This window comes from Pelophylax lessonae (genome assembly GCF_965119305.1).
Source record: "Pelophylax lessonae genome assembly, chromosome: 1".
NCBI lineage: Eukaryota > Metazoa > Chordata > Amphibia > Anura > Ranidae > Pelophylax > Pelophylax lessonae.
The window spans coordinates 704,446,306-704,470,097 of record NC_138768.1 but is presented as its reverse complement, the minus strand read 5'-3'; the positions used below and the strand labels follow the sequence as shown (position 1 = coordinate 704,470,097).

The 23,792-nt window shown below is 38.3% G+C and overlaps 1 protein-coding gene across 2 annotated transcripts in view; it reads left to right on the top strand.

The window, feature by feature from the left end:
* The window catches only part of GPM6A (glycoprotein M6A), a 445,719-nt gene extending 441,478 nt beyond the window's left edge, over window positions 1–4,241 (top strand). For both annotated transcript variants that reach the window (XM_082265960.1, XM_082265959.1), the window contains exon 7: window positions 3,798–4,241. In XM_082265960.1, coding sequence (XP_082122086.1) covers window positions 3,798–3,950 — 153 coding nt within the window. In that variant the 3' untranslated portion in view covers window positions 3,951–4,241. The remainder of the gene's footprint in view (window positions 1–3,797) is intronic.
* Window positions 4,242–23,792: the final 19,551 nt, after the last annotated feature.

Below are 23,792 nucleotides of genomic sequence, written 5' to 3'. Positions count from 1 at the left end.
TTTGTTTGTGTTTTTTTTTTTTTGAATTAGGGGATGGGAGAAGGGAATGAGTGGGATACTCCTTGAGGCTTAACTAATTACAATTGGGACTTTACTTCTGAAATGCCTGTTGGCTCTTCCCTGACACCAGCCGGCGCCAGCCAAAGCTCACTGACACTGAGAACACTCTGTAGAACAAAAGAAGTGCTGAATCCTCGACTTGTAGTCCAGAAGATCCAAGAATGAAAACTGTAGAACTCCTGATACTGTTGTACTGTAAAAGTCACTGAATACTTTCCCCCCGCCTGACACAGCTTGAGGTAGTATGTAGTAGAACTCTGTATAGCTTTCACTTTAACTGGCACGCTCTATACCATTCAGGGTCCAAACTGTAGGTGCCCCATTTGTCCTTGAACTCTTCAGGGTCCACTGACTATGTACCCCCTCTGTAGCTTCAGGGTCCTCAACCTAGGTACCCCCTTTACAGCTAGCTGACACTGTATCCCAGAACCTCTTCCGGAGTGGTCCCCTCTAACTTCAGGCAGACCCCCAGGAGCAATCCTCAGTACTCACGACCTGTGTAGGCTTTCCTGGGACTGGACCCCTCTCTCTCTCCTCAGGCTCTCGGCACACCGGATCCCCTCAGCTCAACTCAGCATGCTCTGGACACTCAGGCGACACCCTGAGACATCCACCTTCCTCAGACATGAGGAGAGACAGCCGTGCTCTCCTTCCTGGGACTCTGCTCCCTCCAAAGACACCCTGCCATGCATTTCCCCCCAAACATATACCCACTCCCAGAATCCTTTGCAGCCTAATCTGCCTTCTGGGGTAGTTACAAGCTGGGATGTGTCCCCTGATTGGGCTTCCCACACTGACCTATGAGAAGCCTCTCACAGGAGCCAGTGGGGATACTTCTCCCCTCAGCAGGCACATCTGGAAGCCCTGACACCCTAGCTAAATAAATCACAGTCCTGCTGTTAGGCAGACAAGGCCCACTATACATTTTACCTAGCACCTACCTGTAGGGTGCTACATTTATATACAGCAAATGTTTTTGTAATCAATAAACTTTTTCCATTTAGCTCAGTGAGTTGAACACAATTTTCCTTTTTGACATTTACTTAAGGTTTGGTTGAGCATAATCTGTTTTTTATCTGTCAGATGTATCTACATGTCTTTCACTGATAGCTGTCCTTTTTCGCTTCTGTGTCTTGTTTTTTTGTTAAATAGTATTTACGTCAAGGGGCAGTATCATGAGGGTCCAATTGTTCTAGTTTGTCAGTCAATAGGCCTGAAAATACAGGTTGACGCTTCTAGAAATGTAAAATGCACATCAATGCATTACACAGATGTACACTAGCACAATATAAAAAACAATATCCAACCTAAGTACATTAGTCTTTCCCCTTGTTCACTTCTCTGTCTTGTTTTTTGTTAAATTATTATTTCCATCAAGGGGCAGTGTCTTGAGGGTTCAATTTTTCTAGTTTACTGTATCAGTTAATAGGCCTGAAAATGCAGGTTGATGCTTCAAGAAATGGAAAATGCACATCAATGCATTACACAGATGTAACCTAGCACAATCTAAAAAACAATATCCAACTTAAGTACATTGGCTGTCATGCTTTAAAATATATTCATGTGAATGAGCCCTTTAAGTCTCTGCTACAACCCCCTTTGTTCAAGAGAAACGTGTCACTTACAGTAATTGTCTGAGCACACTGTTGGCAGAGTACAGTAAAGCCCTTAATATACACTAGTGGTGTTATTTTTGTTCAGTCCAGCAGGGCTGAATGAAAAAAAGAAAAACTAACAGCTCAGAAGGAGCCGCTGTACAAACTATCCAATGTTAGTACAGTGATCTACCCTGCTGTTCTATTGTGTTTAGACAGGGGGATGGCCCCTCCGCCAGAACACTTCGGCCAGCACTCTTGGCCATTGGCTGAGAGCGCTGATTGGGAGCCGATCAACAGACCTTTTTCGGTAATGTTCCTTTGACAGACCGACCCCTTCTGTCGGACCAATTTCAGTACACACAGGCTAAATGTCAGTCGGTTTGTATTGAACCAACTGATTCCACCCGACATTTGGCCTGTGTGTAATAGACTTAAGTTGATCCAGAGACCTTTCATGTAGCTTCTCTGAGCAGTCAATGAATGGACATACAAAGATTGGTGATAACTACTATTGTAAATATAAAGAAAATACTTATGTGTACATATTATGCTTTTTATTGTAAATTATTAATGTCAGGTACAATAGTTGAATGTTTGCCACCAATTTACTGTGTAAATCTGCTCCTTTTAAATAGCAAATACTGTAGAGAAGATAAGGCAGCAGACTGACTGCTGGTAGTCCTTTGGAACAGCAAACCTAGCAGGTTGAAAGTGTATCATAACTTAATTTGCAGAAGTATCATGCATTATAGCACAGTTTAGAGAACCTATAGCAGGCTGAACACTGCTTTATATTAATGTAGGTCCCATCCTCTCTTAACTGTTCCTATTAAAGTGGAACTACACTGCATCTGAGCACCACCAACCAAAAACGCCATCACATTTTTATTTATTTTTTAATATTCAAAGCAATCTCACCCATTCATCCATGTCTCCATGCTTTCTTTTGCTGAGCAATTTCTGGATGTGGCCATCTTGAGTAAGGGCAGATGATTCATGTAGCATTTACTTCTTGGAATGCATCTGCCCTTAGGCCAGGCATGCAGGCAGCAAGGTGTGCTTAGCTGATAAAACCCCTCTTTCCCTCCTGAAGACTCCTGGGATGTACGTATGCCATAATTTGCCTAGGCCTGGAAATCAGGAAGTAACTGAAGAAATGTAAAAAAAAGTTTGAAACATGTAAATATGATATGCCTTCCTATCTATTTACTAATGCTAGCAGAAAAAGATCAACAATAGTTAAAGTTGATTGGGAGAATGAACTTCCGCTTTAATGTTTAAAATCCATATGGAGATATTTTCTAAAATTTGAGCAGACAGATTTCGTAGCAGTTGTGCATAGTTACCAAACAGCTTCTAACTTCAGCTTGTTCAAGTAAGCTTTGCAAATGGAGGCTAATAATCTCAGAGAACCTTAGACATTTATACTTGATTTCTACTACAACAGATTGTGTTTTTATCAACAACTAGCCAGCTCACATGCCTTACTCTAAGGACCAATTCTCATACATTTATATATTTTTCCTACAAGCCCTAAAAATGTACTTTACACACACTCCGATATATACGTCCAACTAATTTTCTAAAATTATATCTACATTATTAAAATACCTCTACTCTCTAAAGGAGATTGCTAGATTGCTAGTGTTATTAATTGCTGAACAAGGCTGTAATGGCTAACAAGGAATAAATAAAAAAAAAATCTTATATTGATTTTTTAGTTTCACTCATCAAGGACCATAATTTGGGTTTTAATCAAATTAGTCTAATTTTGTTATTTTTTCCAATTTTCCAAAGATTATCGACAATGAAGATATGAGTTGCTGTTTTTTTCTTATGCACTTACTGGTAAACTGTTTAGGGAACCATTCAAAATTGTGATGTTTAAAATAGAAAAAATATTTTTGCTGATGGCAAGGACTCAGCTTCAATTTTTCATTTTTTGCAGTAAATGGGTGGAAAATGAAACTAAGATTTTGGTTGGCTGCTGTAGGCACCAAGAAATGTTTGTATTAGCACATTTTTAAAAAATACCTACATAAATTGCATAGTACTTTGCTCTCTGCGCTGCTCATTGAATAATCCTGACACTGAGAATACTGAAATTTTAAAATTTACCTTGTATTTATTTTTTCAAAGGTCCATTACCTAATGGTGCTATCTGCCAACTGGGCCTATGTGAAAGACGCCTGCCGAATGCAAAAATATGAAGACATCAAATCCAAGGAAGAACAGGAACTTCACGACATTCACTCCACCCGTTCTAAAGAGCGACTCAATGCTTACACATAAAACTTAACTCCTATATTTGTAACATTTCAGTTCTTTGTTGTTCCAACTAACAGCCTCCCTTCCATTATAAAATGAAAATGAAGTGCTTTTCCTAAAAGATAGGCCGAGTGTCACCTATCTCCATAACCTTGATTGACCAGCACTTTGCATCTTCACAGTGGTCTGTGTGACAATGTCATAATATGGAACACCCTAATAGTCTTTCCCAAATTGTCATAAAGGTGACTGGTTTTTAGATGACAAAAATCAACTGCTCAATAAAGAAGTCCGTTTCCTTTTTTAACCACTTTATATGTGTTTTGCATAAAACATTTTGCATTGTTTCCTATGTTTTTGAAGAGAAAGCTTTTTATACTTTTTAGTTTTGAGTTTCAAAAACTACTTTTACCTACAGGTAAACCTCAAAGGGACCGTTGTACAGAAAGCATGTACAATAATCTGCTTACAGTTCTGAGTTATAAATCATGCATGGGCTTCTTTAGTAATGTAGTCTGTTGGCCCTATGAGTAGCCATATAGGTATCACTTTTGTTTAGCAGATTCAAGGTGCTTCATTATTGGTGTTATGTCGTATTATTGTTCACTATTACAACATCAGTTTACAACTTCTGGCAAATACAGTGAAAACTGTTTAAAATTGTGAGCATGCATAACGTGATACTAGTGCATGGGCACGCCCCATATAATATACGCCTCTAAAACATTTATCTCAAACCCATAAGTGATTTTTAATCAAGAGAAAAACTGAAAAAAACAATATACAGTCATTAGCTATTTGTCTCTAGTTTTTTTTTTTTATATCTCTTGTAAAATAAATATGTCATGCGATCAGCCAAGCTAAATGTTTTGTGAAATATTTTCAAGAATTCTGAAGTTTCTTCAGCTGTGAAATGACATATGTATATCATGTATGTAAAAATTCCATCCTATCCAGCTGTGAACCTGTGTAGTTCTACTTTGAAAACATCCCAGCAAACCAATGTATATGCAGCTAAACACTACATATGATGAAGGGTTTTAACGTTTTACAGTGTTATTGGACCAAACTTTGTTTCCATCTTTCTATAGGAATGCTGTTGGAATGCTGTGAAGTATCTGTTAAATATAACATTTCTGGCAAAAAAAAATGTTGTCAGTGGTTTAAAAAAAAAAGTAAAAAAGAAAAAAAAAAATCAACATTGTTTTGTGCACTTTATTGATCAACTATGTGAGTGCTCAGTGTAAGTGCATCGTTCATTTGGACAGTTCTTGGGGTTATTTGACCATCGTTATCTTAGGTGCTTGTTTGATTTTTGCCCACTTAATTTTCTTTTGCTGGTGCTACTTGCAGTGACAGTTTGCTAGTTTTGCACTGAATTTAAAGATGTACCGTAGTTGTAGATTCAGCCTTAGTAAATGAAATTGTTTGACTATGGGGTGTTACATTGTACACAGAACATTTACCCTTTCCAAGTGACCCTATTGGTGCACTAGACTTTCTTAATGGCCCAGTTTTTTTAACAGTTTTTAATGTACTCTTACAAAAATGTCCATCTTCTGCAAAAACGTATAGTTCTCAAACAGCTACACATTTGAAGAGTTATTGCATGACAACATACCTCTATGTTACTTGCTCACATCTTTTATGTAGCTATAGAGTTGAAGAAATAATAGTTTTGAGGGAATAAAGAACCCAACAAAGTGCCCATGAATCTAAAATAAAAATGGCTTCTATAAGAGCTACTTGTAATTTTCAGACATAAGTATCAGCAGCTGTAGTTGCATAAATGTACATGGAGTAGATGTATCTTTCTTGTAGAGTCAGCATTTAAATCTATATTCTTATCTTCATCCATTTTTTATAGTATATGGACAATATTATAGTTTATGGACAATAGGTGAAAGAAGCAGATTGTAAAACCTACAAAGCAAGCTTGTCTGCAGAGTTGTAGATCTTACTCTTTAGGATATCCAGCAGTTTCCATAGGTAAAAGTTCTCCCCATAAATTATCAGCTGATTCTTAGAAATGAGAATGGCTGGCTTAGGTCGTTTGGATATGTTTGAAGAAAGTCCCTTTTAAATTCCAGCCATGTCTAAAAATTAGAGTTTGGGTGTGCCTGGAGATTCTGGAGAGATTATATTAATAGGGAATTGATTGGAATCCCACTGAAGAAAAGGAAGAATAGAAAAGTGAGCTTACTAGCTCTGCCTTCTCTACCCATGATGCCTATTAGAATCAATTGATGGAAGAAAAGTTTATAAGAGTAAAAAACATTTTTTTTTTTTACCTAGTTCTTTTTTTCAATTTTGAACAGTACTAAGGTTTTTTCTTTCTGAAGTGCTATGTGCATATTCACAATTTAATACAAATTATTATAAAGTGCTCTTATCAATCCGTGTTCACATATATACTCAACATGTGCTTTATCACAAATGCATGTGCAACAAACTTTAATGATGCTATTTGCACTCCTGCCCAAAGTGCATAGTGCAATATCAACACAAGTGTCTTCCCTTCTTGCGATCTCATAACAAAATCAACTTTTTAGATAAATTGACAAATCACACTAACACAGAGTGGTACTGTGGGTGTGTAACAATTAGAAAAAAGTGCCACGTCCTACTAGTTAGAATGTATATGGAACTGTGGGTTGGGAAACATGGATTTTAGAGGCACAATAATTATAAAAATACAATTTTTTATTCAAAAGCTATAAAAAAAAACGAAAAAATACATGTATACATGATAGGAAAAATAACTTCAAAAACACAACATAGTTAATTGTCTCATCCCATTCCAGCACTAAAATACCAGGCTGGTGGAGAGAAGAGCCAGTGTTAGAATATATAAAGGATTAGGCTTGACATGTTTCGCGATACACTGCTTCTTCAGGAGCCTATTTTCTTTTGTAATCTTTCTTTTATGTTCTATCAAGGATTAGCAGCTCAGATAGATATAGGACTCAAAGTCGTAAAAGCTGGAGCAAAGTTTGGAGTATCTATACAGGAAACCATTTGCATGGTAGGGAAATCCTCTTCAGACTAGACTGTATTGGTATTAAGGAAAAGTTATTCTCATAGTGTGAACTTCATTGTTAAGAAGATGAATACGGAATGCTTCAATATATAGCAAAGGTAGATATTCCCGCCTGTAGTTGAGAGGACCTCAAGATATAATTGATATATAGGCCTGGGTTTGTCCCAGGACAAAGTCTCTGCAGCAGGTCCACTGGTATCAAACTGACAGCTGGTGGAAGGGGCAGCCTTCCAAAAATACATTTTTTGCCCACATGCTCCTCTTCACCCCTCTAAAAAGTGCTCACTCACCAAACCTTTTTCGACTACTTGTATGTCAGCTGTGCTTTCACCACAGAACCCTTCTCACTACTTCCTCTCCTCTTGTTCCGGAAGCCTGTATCTAAGACCCCCAGTGTCTTGTATTATACCTCCAATCCTCAGAAGTCAAAATGGAACACAAACCAAAGAATTCCCATTACATATGTATACTGTGCCCACAAATAAATACATTACATTAAAAAGTGCTGGTTTGATGTCACATCCGCCAATTGGATCACACGCATGCTATGAGAAGTGAGCAGAGTAGCGACGCAAGAAGAGATTCATTCTGCAGGCTGCTTTACTGTCTGCCGGTATCAGGGCACTTTATAATGTACCCTGCTTAATGGAATACAAGGAGTCAAAAACGTTTCAGTGAGTAAGCACTTTTAAGAGGGGTGAAGAGGAGCACATGTGCAAAAAGTGGATTTTGCTATGTGATCACAAGAAAAGACACCTGTGTGGACACTGCGCTAAGCACTTTGGGCAGGAGTGCAAACAGCACATTATCATTAAAGTTTGTTGCACATGCGTATTTGCACATGCTTTAGGGTACAGCACATTTTAAGTATATATGTAAACATGGATTGGTTAGAGGACTGTATAATAATTTGTGTTGAATTATAAGTATGCACATAGCACTTTTGAAAGAAGAAAACCTGAGTGCTGTTTGTATTTGAAAAAAAAACTTGCTTTACAAAATGAATAAATTGTGGGTCAGAAACAGCAGCTGGCTTGAGTTGTGTCTGTAGTATGTCACTACATTTTTGCATTTAGTGTTTTGCACTGTGAGCTTTTTTGTATTTTTGATTATAGGAGTGTTGGATTGTTTGTCAGAAAAGGGTTACAGTTTTTTTATAGTCATCAGGGGAATTAGCATTTAAATATTTGTTTCACGTACTAGCCTCTTGTTAGTTAACTTACTTTAAATTATAGCTATATTGCTTTCTTCAGACTGATAGTAGAAGACATTTAATTACTTCGCCTGCAGGGATAGTCACTTTTCAGGGAGGTTGTGCCATGGTCTGGTTTCTATATATATCTGTATATGTTAATAGTAGTAGCCTTGTATGTAAGTCAATGTTTATGTTTTAGGTTACTGGCCCATTTCAAACTTTTTAGAAAGCGGAACTTTAGGCAAATATCTAAATGCAAAATTGAAATACACATAAGTTAACTGATTTAAATATCAAAGTATATAATTATATTAAGCAGGTCTTGTGATTCACACACCTTTGCCAGACCAGGTTACCACAAAGGCAGCAACCTTCCCATCTTTCCCAGATACTACTCAGCTTGCTCATAAGACAAAGGATATGTATCATCATACATTGAATCATTCATTGCACATAAGCAGGTAAATGATGTAGGAAATTGTAAAGATAATCAGGAAATAAAAATCTTTATCACTTTATCACTATCACAGTGTGACAGAGGTATGCAAATCACAATACTGTCTGAACAGTGTTAAAAATGTATTGTTACATAAAACAGTTTACATACTTGTATTTCAACTGAGTGTATTTGATAGTTTGCTTGAAGCTCTGTCTTAACTAGCTAAACACATTTTTCAATGTAGCTTTCCTCATGAAATGTCCATCCCGATGTTTCCACCCTGCCTTGCATTCTGGGAAACATATTCTTTTAAAAGTGTGCCTTTTTCAGTACTTAAGGCAGAATTCAATACAGATACACATTTCTATAATAAGGCTTATCATAGTAGATTGTAAATTGTAGCCTTAGGGTTTATGCAAACACTCATCCAACCAACTTATGAGTTTTACAATGTGAACTTTTTTTTTAGAGAATGGACTTTAGGCTTTATTGAACACAATGAATGGCTCTTTTTCCCATTTCCACCCTCAGGAGTGGGATTTTTACACTCAGTTTGCTTTGTTTATATTGGCATGGAGGACCATCTATGCTGATTTTGTAGAACCCACGTTTGCTCCAGTATATCAGGTAGGATGTGCTGCTATTCAAGATTACAGTTGAAGAGGCACCTGGTTAGCAGTTAGTAAAATGTAGAAGGGAAGGATTTTCTAATGTTTCTACTTAGAGGGATCTGAAGCTTTCTGACATGAACTAAAATCCTGTAGAAGACATGACCCATGGACAGGATGTGTATATATATATATATATATATATATATATATATATATATATATATATGGAGCAGGGTCTTAACTAAAACTTAAAGTTAACCTATTCCCACACTATTCACATCAAAGTATTTACATATTCTCATCAAGGGGTAAAAGCACTTTAAAACAATTCCCACACTGCTATGGCTATATGAGTTGTGGAGATATTCGTCTTCAAAATTCAAAACAGAGGCATTGAACACTCAGCTTCTTTCTTGTTATTTTCTATTGCTGCAGAATCTTAGCAGCCTGCCATCCTTCTACGTGTAAACACATACTTGGTTCTTGTAAGGGGCTAGAATCTTTGTTGTAAACTTTGAGGATCATTGAGAGATAATTACTTACATAGAAGACACATCTAGAGAGTTCGGTGGGTACTTGTTTTAAAGCTATTTTACTTCTTGTTAAGAATATATGAATGCATATAAGAATATATCAGAATGCACAACTGTTCATAGTCTGTAATCAGGTGCACTTTTAGGTGTCATTAGCAAAAAAGGCTTAGTTCTCCAGATATGCTAAGCTCCAGTGTTGAAGGAAGTCTTCAAATTGAGGCATGTTTTATTCAAAAGCAATACCTAGTATGGTAGTTTTTAAATTGTCTTTGAGAACATCTGCCACAACTATCCGACCTAGACATACTTTTATTATTCCTGGTGATATGCCAAATACTGTCATTATAGTAATTTAACCTACAGTACTTCTAGAAAAGGTCATTTTAAGCATTTCAGTGTATTCAGGTTCACGATGATTAATATGGCAGATTAGTCGAATCCAGATCTATTTTCATAGGCTGCGTGAAAAGGGAGAAATTGATTACAACAGCCAGCTGATCACTAATTGTTGGATGCTGACTGACAGGAATAGTAAGTTGTTGTAACTGTGACTAATTCAGTAATTGGAAGTATCATCAATCACCATTTCTGGTTTCCCTTTTGCAAGTTGAATGCTTGGATTTACCTTTTGGGTTTACCCATGGTAGAGTTTTCCTGGTGTATAGTAAACTTTTCCTGTTGTATAACAGTGTCATGCCTAATAGAGGTCACTTGTTCCTAGTAAACCAGTAAGGTTGTGTACGTATGTGTGAAGAAAGAAAGGCTTGCTATTGAAGATTCCATGCTACCTAGAAGTCCTTTACAAGGTTTTGAAGCTGCCACAAGCCAAGAACAGGTATACAGGTGAAGAATGCCACCAACTAAAAAAACAGCCTTGTATTACTAAAAGCAGGATCACTTGCATGAAAGTGCCTAGAGGTCCCTACGTGTAAGTGATTTTTTTTTTTTTTTTACCCCAGTACAAGCCTAGTTTAATGTGAAGAGTTTTACTTACTTGTAAGGTTATAAGTTGATATCAATAGTCTACAGTACTTCAAAAACATGTTAAGACTCAGTATAACTAAAAAAATTTCAGTGGGACATGAGCATTTGCCAACATTTCTCAAGTTAGTTCTGGCAGCTAAAGTGTTGGTCTTGATCTTTAGAATAGATATCCCTGTGTTGAACTAGGAATTTTTGTGGTTGGAGTTTAAGTGGATGTAGCGGGGCCTATTTTGCTTTAAAATTTTATTCAGAAATGTTGGACATAGGAGATAACAATTATTGGTTTTTGAACAATAAAGACACAAGACAGACACACGAAACAGCACTTAGTGTTCATACTATTGATTTAATTTCCTAATTATTTATTATATTCTTGATTTTTATTTCAGTATGATTATAACAACACTTTTTTAAACAATTTTACAAAGGAATTACAGCTTACTCTATCTTGGATTAGAGTCTTGTATAAAAAGCAAACATTTCTTTCATATAATTAGATTTTTTTTTTTCCCAAGACACAATACAGTCTAATATTTTACATTTGTTATGCAGATTTTGTTTTGTAATGAGATTTCCTAAGCATAATAATAATAATATAGTTATTTGTTGCATGCTTGAACATTTGGTAGTGTTAGCTATTTTTATTTTGACAATTCTCAAATTTGTGCAGTATTAAAATATTTTCGAACTATTCTTCTAAACGTCTTTCAAATTCTATATTGTAGTGTTCCGGTTTTGTGTCTCAAACAGTTTGTGATTTTTAAACCAATGTCCTATGGATCAGTGTAATAACGTTGATGCTTTTGGCTTTCCTCTGGTATTTAGAGTTTGTATTTTCACAAAGATTGCTTTGTAGCAGGCATTATAATTAATCTGTTTTGTACATAAATGTGCCAACAGCTTCATGGTGGCGTTTTTGAAATGTAGAACCAAGTGCTTGCAAAATGTAATAAACACACTTGTGTACTTTGTGTATTTACTAGTAGTCACCGCTTGCTTATTTTACCCAGTTTAAAAAATATGTTACTATTGCATATCTGTGTATTAAAAGAGTCAATTGCAAACTGAAGGTGCAAACTGAAACACTGGTTGAAAGCTTACATTTTTTACCTTCCATTTTGTAATATAAGGAACTACTTTACATACTTGCTAATTTTAACCTAGGTAAAATTTCAGGTCAAAATTGGTTTCATCGTGCTCTGCTGAAACAATCAGTGGGAACAGTTATATCCCATTTCTGCCCAGCCTAGTGTTAAAATCCTCCCCTGTTCATCAGTGACACACTCTGATGAACTGTGATGATAAAGGCTGGATTTTTCTACTTACATACATAATGCTTTTCTTTGAGTCCACTGAGGGACATGGCTCAGTAACCATTGGATATATAGCACTGCCTTCAGGTGAACTGGACACTGAGCAACAAAATTGAAACCCATTCTCTAGTCTATAGCCTATATAACCTCTTCCATATCCAGCATGCTTCAGTTAGTAGCAAGCAGTACAGGAATAATAGTCATAACACATGAGGGAGGGAGTTGTGTCCTTCAACAATCTCAAAGAAAAATATAATACAGGTAGGTACAAAAATCCTGTTTTCTCTGTCATCCGCTGAAGGACACAGGAACTGATTTAGAAAGCACCAGGACATTAAAAATCAGTCTATATTAAAGAGGCAGGCAGGCCTACAACACATCTGACATCTCGCCTAGATCTGAGAGAGAATCTTGATGACAAAAAAGCTCAAGAAGTGCCAACAACTATAGTTGAGCAAGTCTTAGCCAAAAAAAGGGAAAACCATATCCCAGAGAGCATATGAGTAAACTGAATAGCCAGGATAATATCCAGGCAAAAGAGAAAAACATTTGGTACACAGGACCAGTACAAAAGAATAGCAACACAATGGCATTGTTTAGATAACAAAGCTAGCACTTATGCTGCAAAACCAACTTGTCCCTATGAGAACAAAGGGGTTTCCTACAGAACAATGTATTCTGATCTGAATATTTTTCTGGCCAAGGTGATTACCATATAGAAGTCTACATTGTGGGATAAGGGGGGCTACTTAGAAATTACTCTGATCTATTCAACAGGAGGCTGCTAAAGAACTGCAAGTGAGGAAATCTGATTCATGGTGTCGTGGGTAGCCTGCCTGCCTTTGGCATTGCTGGGAGAATGTATTCCAAAATGCCTCAATCTCTCAGCACCTGGACTTCAACAGCAATAATAATAAAGCTAATGATTGGGATAAAGGCTGAAAGATCAGACCCTGTTTGGAAGTGGGCCTGGAATGCACGCTACCAGATTAAAACATTCTGTATACCAAGCTCTCAACTAGTCCAGAGCTATAAACAAGACGTGAATCCTGCTTGCCTTAGTTCTGCAAAGCAGATGAGGAGACCCATAAATGACTGCATAACGATGAGGACATCCAAGTCCTCTGCCAATGGATCTGATGAATGAATCTGTCAACTTTGCTGAATCATGCCATGAAAAGATCCAAATCCAGTGTCTCCCACTAGAGATTTGGCCGGACCATAAGAGCCATGCATACCAGGTTTGGGAAACACTGGCGGCTGATAGAGGATGTGGATTTAGAATATAGCGTGTCCCCTGACACTTTAACCGCTACACAACAGCAGCGCCCAGGGTCTCAAGTTAGAGAAGGAAAGGTTTGACAGGTTGTGTAGTAGAGAGATCTATTGGATATTTATGTTAAATAGTATGGCTCCTAAAGGAATAAATGAGGATATAGAGATCAGTAAAGTTTTATATTGTATAATAGTTATAATTTTTCTCTCTGACAGCTTTTTTTCGTCACCCAAAAAAAAAAATCTTTATTATTCATTGTAATTTTATTTTTATTCTATATTCTTTTCAGCTTTGAGATTTTTTTAAATATATTAATTATGCCTGTTTGAGATTACTGGTTTGAGGATGTCCTAGGTAATATACAAATTCAATTTTTTATAACCTGATCATTTACATAATGTTTTCATTCATACACAATCAATAGTTTTTTTTTATATATTATTAACTGACATTTTTATTGATACATAATTAAATTATACATTTTATATACACAATTAAATATTATTTTACATGCATTTTCTTCTACTTTTACACAGTCCCATATATTTATATATTTTATTTTATGATAATCACTTTTATATTATCATTTTAACTGTTGTGGTTTTAAATTAATCATTATCTCCTAGGGTATTATTACCATTATTGATGTATTGATTTTTGATCAAATAATCATGATTGTTCTCATGATATAGTTCATTTGAATTGCATGTATGTAATTAATTTTTTTTTCTGTCAGGAGTTCAGCATGTTACTTGTTTTTTTTGCCATTTATCACCAGCACTTTATGGGTTAACAACCAGACAGAGTGTTTATTTCTAAAATCTGTTTTACATAGCTACAACTGTCCCAGTATTGGCTGTCTACATTACATTGCCTGCTGGTGTGTGGGATGCTCAATGAAGGGGTTAACAGTGAGCACTCTGTTGTACCCTTATAAAGAAAGCATAGAGGACAGCGCTGGTAGATTTGAGAAAGGGGGGAAATGCCCCTGAAATGCACCCTTTCCATGAAAACCATGGCAACATTCAGGAAGTGCTCTGTAAATTAGCATGTCCATTTACAGTTTTCCATGAAGCTCCATGTATACAGTTGACAGACACTGCAGGCACATGCAGTTCCCTTTCTCTGGTTTACCTGCATAGCAACGCTCGGCAGCACGTTAGCATGTTATAGCAATTGCTGGACCAGTTACGAGTCTGGCCAGGCTACATTGGTTCCTGTTGATACTGTATATGCTATAGGCCCTTGTATTGCTTGGAGCATGTGGAATGTGAATGCATTTATTTTATTAAGATTTTGCATCCAAATATAGAGTTTCATTGTGCTAGTCCATGCACCTCCCTTGTCCCATTTTTACCTGAGAAAGTTCACCTGCCGTTTTCTCACTCTGGGAAAGTACATTTTAGAGATAGTCAGGGCATAATGATGCACTTAAGTCAAATTGGGTGGGTCAAAAGTTTGTCCAGCAGAGAGCCTCTGGTTATCATCCTATCCAAAAACAGAAGGAATGTTCCACTGAAGACATCTTGTGTGAAATCAAGCAAATGGCACCTAATTGAGACCTAAAGCTTTTCATGCAAAATTCCAGAGAAGACTAAGGTGAGCTGCAAAAGTGACAGATCAGAGATCTTAGCTTTAACTAAGGTAGACACTCTGGCATGATTCTTTTCCAGGATGAGACCCAGAAACTCAGAGTGACACACTGGGCTAGGGAGGAATTCTGCAGTTTCAGAAACATTGGACTATAGAGCCTGTGCCATCTGCTCTTTTAGGAGAAGAGTGTGAAGACATGATGAGGTCCTTTACTTTGGAATAAGGCCCAAAAATGTGCCCGGCACCATAAACTGGATGGTATGCTTCCCCACCTGGAAGAACTGATGTTCCAGAAAAAAAGGGAAATGCACAGATAGTCACCTCAGATGTCTATAGAGGCAGAAAAACAAATGAACATAGAGCAGCAACATTGGACAATCTCATCCTGAACCTATAAGGGTGCAGGAATGTATTCAAAGTATGCAATGGAACAATTATTACCCATGGAGGAAAACAGTGATATATTCTGAGTAAAACAATGAAAACTCTCTATGGGTAGATGTGTTGGGCAAAGAAAATACTACAAAAATACCAAGATTCAAAGTATGTAATGGGACAATTATTACCCATGGAGGAAAACAGTGATATATTCTGAGTAAAACAATGAAAACTCTCTATGGGTAGATGGGGTGGGCAAAGAAAATACTACAAAAATGCCAAGATTTCACTGAAAAGTTTGAGGGCAGGAAGCTGTTTGAAAGTAGGGTATAAACACAATTTTTCAGCGATGAGAGACCTCCTTGATATATAGCTGAGTGCTGCGCTATAAATAAATATTTAATTAAACTAAAAACCTTCAAATGGTCAATCTAAAATATTGATACATCTATGTGCAAACTGATGTGACAATGATAAATATTGTAACAACAACATACTGAGAATAGATCAAATAAGTCCTGTGATAATTGTGACAAAAGTCTGTGCCCAAATAATAAATCCACAATCAAAAATGCATAAAAGTGAGGTGAAGAACCTCCACTGAATCCCTTAAGGGTGTGCGCTTACCTCATGACTTGATACTCACTGTGTATAGCAATTTTATTGGTAAAAAGACAAATATGCACTTACTTGTACATAGAACATGAATTCATAAAAGCCACTGCCTTTCCTTATACCCTGTTAGTATATTCAGTCAAGCCACGCTGTAAAGTGTTCAGTGGAAATCAGCAACCCACTGTACCTTGCTTTCCCTGGATTGTAAAGTTCCTCCCGATTGTAAAGTTGCTCCCTACGCATTTCATCAATGTGATGTCATCAGGGGCATGGTGTGCATCGGTCACTGTAGGGAAGTCTAAAATCCTCTATATGTATGTAAAAGCATAGAATTACAATTGAAACTACAACAATATACATTAAACTAGAAAACTTAAAATTGTGTAAAGTGTTCTTGCCGCCATCAGTAGTCTCCAGCTGGATTGGGCATAGTAACTATGTGTGTGTGTGTATGTGTGTGGTGTGTATGTTGTGTGTGTGTGTGTGTGGTATAGGTGTGGTGTATGTGTGTGTGGTGTGGTGTATGTATGTGTTAATCAGTTAAGACATTTTGACAGTTGGAAACGGTCTAGTTTTGAACATTCCGGAACGTTCTGCCATTCATTCTTATGGGGCAACTTAGCAAAGTTGGAGGTGCCCATCTTCATACGGCTCTAGTGTAAAAGCTCTAAATCTCACAGCTTAGAAACTTATACCATAGGAATCACAAAACCCCGGCCGACATTTTGTAGTATAGTATGTCTGTGAAACATTAAAACTAAAGACACAGTCACATGTTAGAACCTGGCCCTGAAATTTGAGACGGTTTAAGTGCAGTTTCAATGAATGCCAATGGACGGCGTGAGTTGGAAACAAACGGTCATAGTGTAAAAACTATTAGGGCTATGGCTTGCACATGGACATGTTAACCACTTGCCGACTGCCGTCCGACTATATACTGCAGCGGTCAGCCCCTCCCAGGCAAAGTGCGTAGCGGTACGTCACTAGCCTGGGAGCCAATAGGGGGCGAGCCCGCGCTGCCGGAGGAGCGCTCCCGCCCCCGCTCGTTCACTAAGCAGCCCGCACGTGTGACCGGCGGACCCGATACATCGTCGGATACAGCGGGAGAAAGGCAGGCGGCTAATGTAAACACAGCCGCCTGTCATTCTCCCCTGTGTAACAGCACAGATCATACGGTCTTGCTATGTAGGACCGTTGATCTCTGCTGTTACACACACAGCCACATCCAATCACAGTTAGAAGCATGCCCCTAGGGACACACTTAACCCCTCCCTCTCCAATAAAGTTAACCCCTTCCCTCCCAGTGTCATTTTTACAGTAACAATGCATATGTATAGCACTGATTACTGTAGTAATGTCACTGGTACCCCCAAAAGTGTAAAAAATGTCAGTCAAGGGTCCGATCTGTCCGCCGCAATGTCGCAGTCCCGCAAAAAAAATCGCAGATCGCCGCCATTACTCGTTACAAAAAAAACAATAAAAATTACAAAAATCTTTCCCTTAGCAAACGCAATAACTTTTGCGCAAACCAATCAAAATACGCTTTTTGCGATTTTTTTTACGAAACATATGTAGCAGAAAACAAATTGGCCTAAAATGTTAAAAAATTTTGATTTTTACATTTTTTTGGGGGAATTTCATATAAAAAAATGTGAAAAATATTGTTATTTTTGCAAAATTGTCGCTCTTTTTTTGTTTATAGCGCATGATCAAAAAATTGCACAGGTGATCAAATACTACCAAAAGAAAGCTCTGTTTGTGGGAAAAAAATGACGTAAATTTCATTTGGGTACAGCATCGCACGACCGCGCAATTGTCCGTTAAATTCACGCAGTGCCAAATCGCAAAATACCCCCTGGTCAGGAAGGGGGTAAAATCTTCCAGGGCTTAAGTGGCAGCAGGGATAGGTGAAAATTCTGATGTAACATTTGTGTAGGTGGCCTTAAAAATGAGGGAGTGGCAGCAGTTCAGAAATTATGGCAAGATTTCTTCGCTCACCCTCTAACTATTTTCATTCCGCCATTCACTCCTTTTGCCAAATTTTGCCACAAAAACGACGATATTTCGCAAACCATTTGGCAAAACCTTCCTACCTAGTGTAAAAACTGTGGGAGGAGTTAGGGTGCCAAATTTTCCCATAGGCTTTCACTATAATAAGAATAATATATATGTGAAAGAATAGTAAGTGTACTTGCCATAAGCAAGAACACTTAATAAATCTCACTTTACACATACACATTAAAAATCCAATAACAATACTCAATGAAATAAAATATGTGAGCCCATTCAAATAGTCTATAATAGTATTCAAAAGAGCAGGTAAGTATTGACACTATAAGCTACAAAGTGCTTCTGTGCAACAGAAAAAGTAAAAAGTGCATGTTCAGTCTATCCAATAGTGCAAATCCTCCACCACATTGCAGCACTCACCAGAAGACTAATAACGATTATTCTGTATGTGTAATCCATCCTTTTCTAAAGATCTATGATGTCCTGTCCTCTCAACATAAAATGCTGCCAGGCATCTGTTCTAATAAAGAAAGGCTCATCACCCGGAGCCAGAGATGTAGTATATAGTGTAGTTTTTATTTATAAATGCTTAGAAAACAATAAAATGGATGATGATTATCAGGAAAAACAAGTGCAGCCAACACTTCCTCCAATGACCACCACACCCAATGCAGGGAGTCAGCAGCACGACGTCAGTGTATAGGGCTCCACCCAGGGATGGACTTAACGATGCTGACTTCTCTATTCAGTGCTTTTCTAAAATTTTCCCCACTTTTCTGTGTTTAATAATAAAGTCTAGAATGATAGATAAATAACCTTTAAGTTGGATCACTGGCTGTGCCTGTATAAATTTCTCTCTCTGATAGCTGTGCACCATGCCCCTATTGATGTCAGTATAATGAAACGCTTAGGGAGGAGCTTTACGATCCAAGAGAGAGAGTGATGTACACTGCAGGCCACTGACCTCCTAACAGCGCAGCTTGACTGCATACACTAACAGTGTGTAAGGGGAAATGTGGTACTTTTCTGCCTGCATGTTTCATGTACACATTTGTCTTTTTACCAATAGAATTGCAATATGCAGTAAGCACTATAACGAGTTCTTTTTCTTTGATCTGGGCACTTGGCAGTACTTCTGAGGCTGTGGTCTGCAACAAAGTTTAGGGTTCTTGCCAGTCATCCATAGAGGCCATATCTATGTGTTTATGAGTGTATCCACCTGCGATTACCATTTATAATTTGGACTTATACCTTAAGGGCTCTTTCACACAGGCGGACGGTTCAGATCCGCCTGTCCGTTTTTTTGGCGGATCTGAACAGTCCCCCCATGCATCTCTATGGGGCATCGGATGTCAGCGGAGACATTTCCGCTGACACCCGATCCGATCCGTCAAATCTGGACAGATGGAAACCCTATTTTCCATCCGTCCAGCGGATCGGATGGGATCGGATGAGAACGGACCGACGGTCCGTTACCATCCGATTCCCCCATAGAGATCTATGGGGCTGTGACAGCTATGTCTCCGCACACAGCGCAGAGAAAAGCTGTCATTCTCCTGTTCAGCGGGGGATCGGCGGCTCGATCCCCCGCTGAGAAAAGCGGAGTCTGTTTGATGGACACACTGTGTGAAAGGAGCCTAAAGCTTCATTGACCCCTGTAATGAGGCTCAACTCATGAGGTGAGTTCACACTTTTGGGAGATCTGGTGTAGGTTCTTCACATCATATTTATGCATTTCTGATTGTGGACCCATTACCTGAGCATAAAAACATTGTCACAATAATGACAGGACTTATTATATATATATATACATATATATACATATATATACAGTACAGACCAAAAGTTTGGACACACCTTCTTATTCAAAGAGTTTTCTTTATTTTCATGACTATGAAAATTGTAGAGTCACACTTCAAGAGGTAGTCACCTGAAATGGTCTTCCAACAGTCTTGAAGGAGTTCCCAGAGATGCTTAGCACTTGTTGGCCCTTTTGCCTTCACTCTGCGGTCCAGCTCACCCCAAACCATCTCGATTGAGTTCAGGTCCGGTGACTGTGGAGGCCAGGTCATCTGGCGCAGCACCCCATCACTCTCCTTCTTGGTCAAATAGCCCTTACACCGCCTGGAGGTGTGTTTGGGGTCATTGTCCTGTTGAAAAATAAATGATGGTCCAACTAAACGCAAACCGAATGGAATAGCATGCCGCTGCAAGATGCTGTGGTAGCCATGCTGGTTTGGTATGCCTTCAATTTTGAATAAATCCCCAACAGTGTCACCAGCAAAGCACCCCCACACCATCACACCATCACACCTCCTCCTCCATGCTTCACGGTGGAAACCAGGCATGTAGAGTCCATCCGTTCACCTTTTCTGCGTCGCACAAAGACACGGTGTTTGGAACCAAGGATCTCAAATTTGGACTCATCAGACCAAAGCACAGATTTCCACTGGTCTAATGTCCATTCCTTGTGTTCTTTAGCCCAAACAAGTCTCTTCTGCTTGTTGCCTTTCTTTAGCAGTGGTTTCCTAGCTGATATTCTACCATGAAGGCCTGATTCACACAGTCTCCTCTTAACAGTTGTTCTAGAGTTGTGTCTGCTGCTAGAACTCCGTGTGCCATTAACCTGGTCTCTAATCTGAGCTGCTGTTAACCTGCGATTTCTGAGGCTGGTGACTCGGATGAACTTATCCTCCGCAGCAGAGGTGACTCTTGGTCTTCCCTTCCTGGGGCGATCCACATGTGAGCCAGTTTCTTTGTAGCGCTTGATGGTTTTTGTGACTGCACTTGGGGACACTTTCAAAGTTTTCCCAATTTTTCGGACTGACTGACCTTCATTTCTTAAAGTAATGATGGCCACTCCTTTTACTGTACTTAGCTGCTTTTTTCATGCCATAAAACAAATTCTAACAGTCTATTCAGTAGGACTATCAGCTGTGTATCCACCTGACTTCCGCACAACACAACTGATGGTCCCAACCCCATTTATAAGGCAAGAAATCACACTTATTAAACCTGACAGGGCACACCTGTGAAGTTAAAAACCATTTCAGGTGACTACCTCTTGACGTGTGACTCTACAATTTTCCTTTGAATGAGAAGGTGTGTCCAAACTTTTGGTCTGTACTATATATATATATATATATATATATATATATATACCTGTATATATATATATTGTTGTCATAATATTTATCATTGTCACAACAGTTTGCATGTAGAGGTGGCATTATTTTGGAATTACTATTTGAAAGCTTTTTGTTCATTTATTTATAGCACAGCACTTTTATTTTATTTTAATTATCACCATGCACATTTGTGCTAGCAATATTATGATTAATTCTGCAAAAAATGTTACTTCTATACTTCAAAATTTTGATTGCTTTAACATTCAGTTTTGGAATAAATGTAATTTCCTAAATGAAAACCCCATTTAGTTTATTCAAGAAAAAATGTCTACTCTGCTCCTTCAAACTGTATCACTGTGGTTGAATCAAACGCTGATTTGACCCCATAAATGGATAGAAAATTGAACAAAAGTTCATAAAACAAAAATATAGCCAGCTTAAAGTAATTGTAAGTGATCACCTTGTAAAACAACCCATTCTGTTTAAAAAAGAAATGGAAGGCAAAACATTTTTGTATACATATAAAAAAACATTATACATACATTTTTCCCCTTTTCTATAAGTGATCACATGCTCTCTGTTCTTAGTTGCATAAGAGCTGGGGGAGGAGAAGCAGCAGTACACTGAGCTTCCCAGTGACAGGCTGTCCAGAGGGTGTCAGGACAAGTCTGATCATTGGAAGAGAGCAGCCTGAGTTCCCAGCATAGCTGGAGAGCTGACCATGGTGTGTTCTCCTGCTTAGTGTGGTCAATTTTTAATTGGAAAGCAATGGGACTAACAGGAATGCCAGGGATTTCACACAAATGAAGCAACAAAAAGAGATCAGGATACTTTCTCATTAAAGTAAATGGTACAGGAAGCATATATTAAGAATATGAAATATTGAGGTAGCAAACTCTTTAAGATTCAAGCCCTCTAAATTACTTTGAATGCCAACAGATACTTGTGAATCTTCACCTTACTGAATCTGGGGAAAAATGTATATTCTTACCCCTGTTGCCATCCCACATTTAAGAGTTGAAAACTCAGCACATCACTAAATGACTAGCTGTTAGATATAACACAGATTTATCACCCCCTGAAGTTGTTTAATTAAAAATCCCCATAAAAGTATCTTTGATTCTTGTTTTTATTTTTGGTCACGTGACCGATAATCCTCACTCTGTGCTCTTTTATGATAATCAGCAGGCAGAGCTTTCCCCTGAATATTGATGTCAGGAACAAAAGTCACTCTACTGTCCATTGCCAGAGTGATGGGAGGGAGAAGCTGCAAATGTTGATTTGACTGAGCCTTGCCATAGTCCAGTATACAACTGAAACTCATGCGCACTGAAGGGGAAGTGGTGCTTTTTGCAAAGATAATGAGTAGTGCTGCTTCTGGGTTCCAACAACGCTGGGGTGGATCAGCCATTTGAATAATTATTGAATTGAACAGGGAAAGGATTCCAGCTACTTATTGGTGGGTTTCAAAAAGGAAGGACACTCTATAGTGGAGAGAAGGGGAAGCAAAATCCCAGACCCTCTACTAAGAGCTGAAAAAAAACCATCAGACATAGACCAAACAATAAGAAATAGAAAAAAAACAAACTAAATCATGGTTGCCAATCTTAAAAGATAAGCCACTGAAAATAATAATGAAAAAACTATGGTGTTAGACCACCTGGGCCTAAAAGACCCAAGATTAGCTGGCACCAAGAGGAGAAGGCTGTCCCCTATTCTAGGTGATAACAACTGCCTCAATAGGCAACCAATTACCTCCCTCTGCATGTTGAAAACATTCCAGTCCTTGAAAACCCTGGAAGGGCCTAATTACCCAGACTCATAGTCTGGGTAATGATCCCCCTGAGGGGCAGCATGAATACTAAGCTAGCTGGAAGCATACATCAGAAACTTCCAGGGAAGAAGAGGTAAAACACCTATTGCCCCACTCCTTTAGGATTAGCCATCTTGGAAGTATACTAATTATAATGCAACACAAACCCATTATGAAGGTAAAAAACCCCAAAGTGATAACTTCAGAGGCAAAGACTCCTTAAGGGGCAATGTGGGTTTAAATATAGAGGCTGAAGTTGGATAGTCTGGCAAAGGCCAATGCCCATCATAGGAAGCAAAACTGTAAACTGACAAAAACATTCCTTGCTCAATTTCAGGCAAGCTCTAGCAACTGGTGCAGGACTGGTGAAGCAGAACAAGTATATTCTGAAATACATCAGTTCACTGAACCCCCTAACGGTACAATGGAACCTTAGCAACCAGGCCACCAGCTTCATGGTATGGTCAGGCTGACATAAAGCCCTGCAGGTGCTGAATGAAGATCACGGTGTCATTTTTTTCAAATCAGGGTACAGGCATCCTTAAAACAACATGAGCATAATCTAGCATTTTAAATAAAAAAGCAGCATTATTTGCATTCCTTTAGGCTAGGTTTACACTGCTGCAAACTGATTTTGATCTGACATTCGGTGCAATTATGCAGTGCAACTTTGGATGCTACTTTGATACTACTTTGATGTGGTTTGCATATTCTATGGGGTCAAAATTGTGCTGGAATAGTACCAAAGTAGTACAGAAATATTTTCCAAAATTGCTCCATGATGAGCTGCATTGATGTGAACAGGCACCATTGAAAACAATGTAATTTTCCTTGTCATGTGATTCTGTGCAACTCAAGTCAAGTTGCATCTGAAATCGCACTAATGTGCATGGAGCCTTAGATGTTAGGCAGGGTGTACCTAAAAATAAAACAGTAAT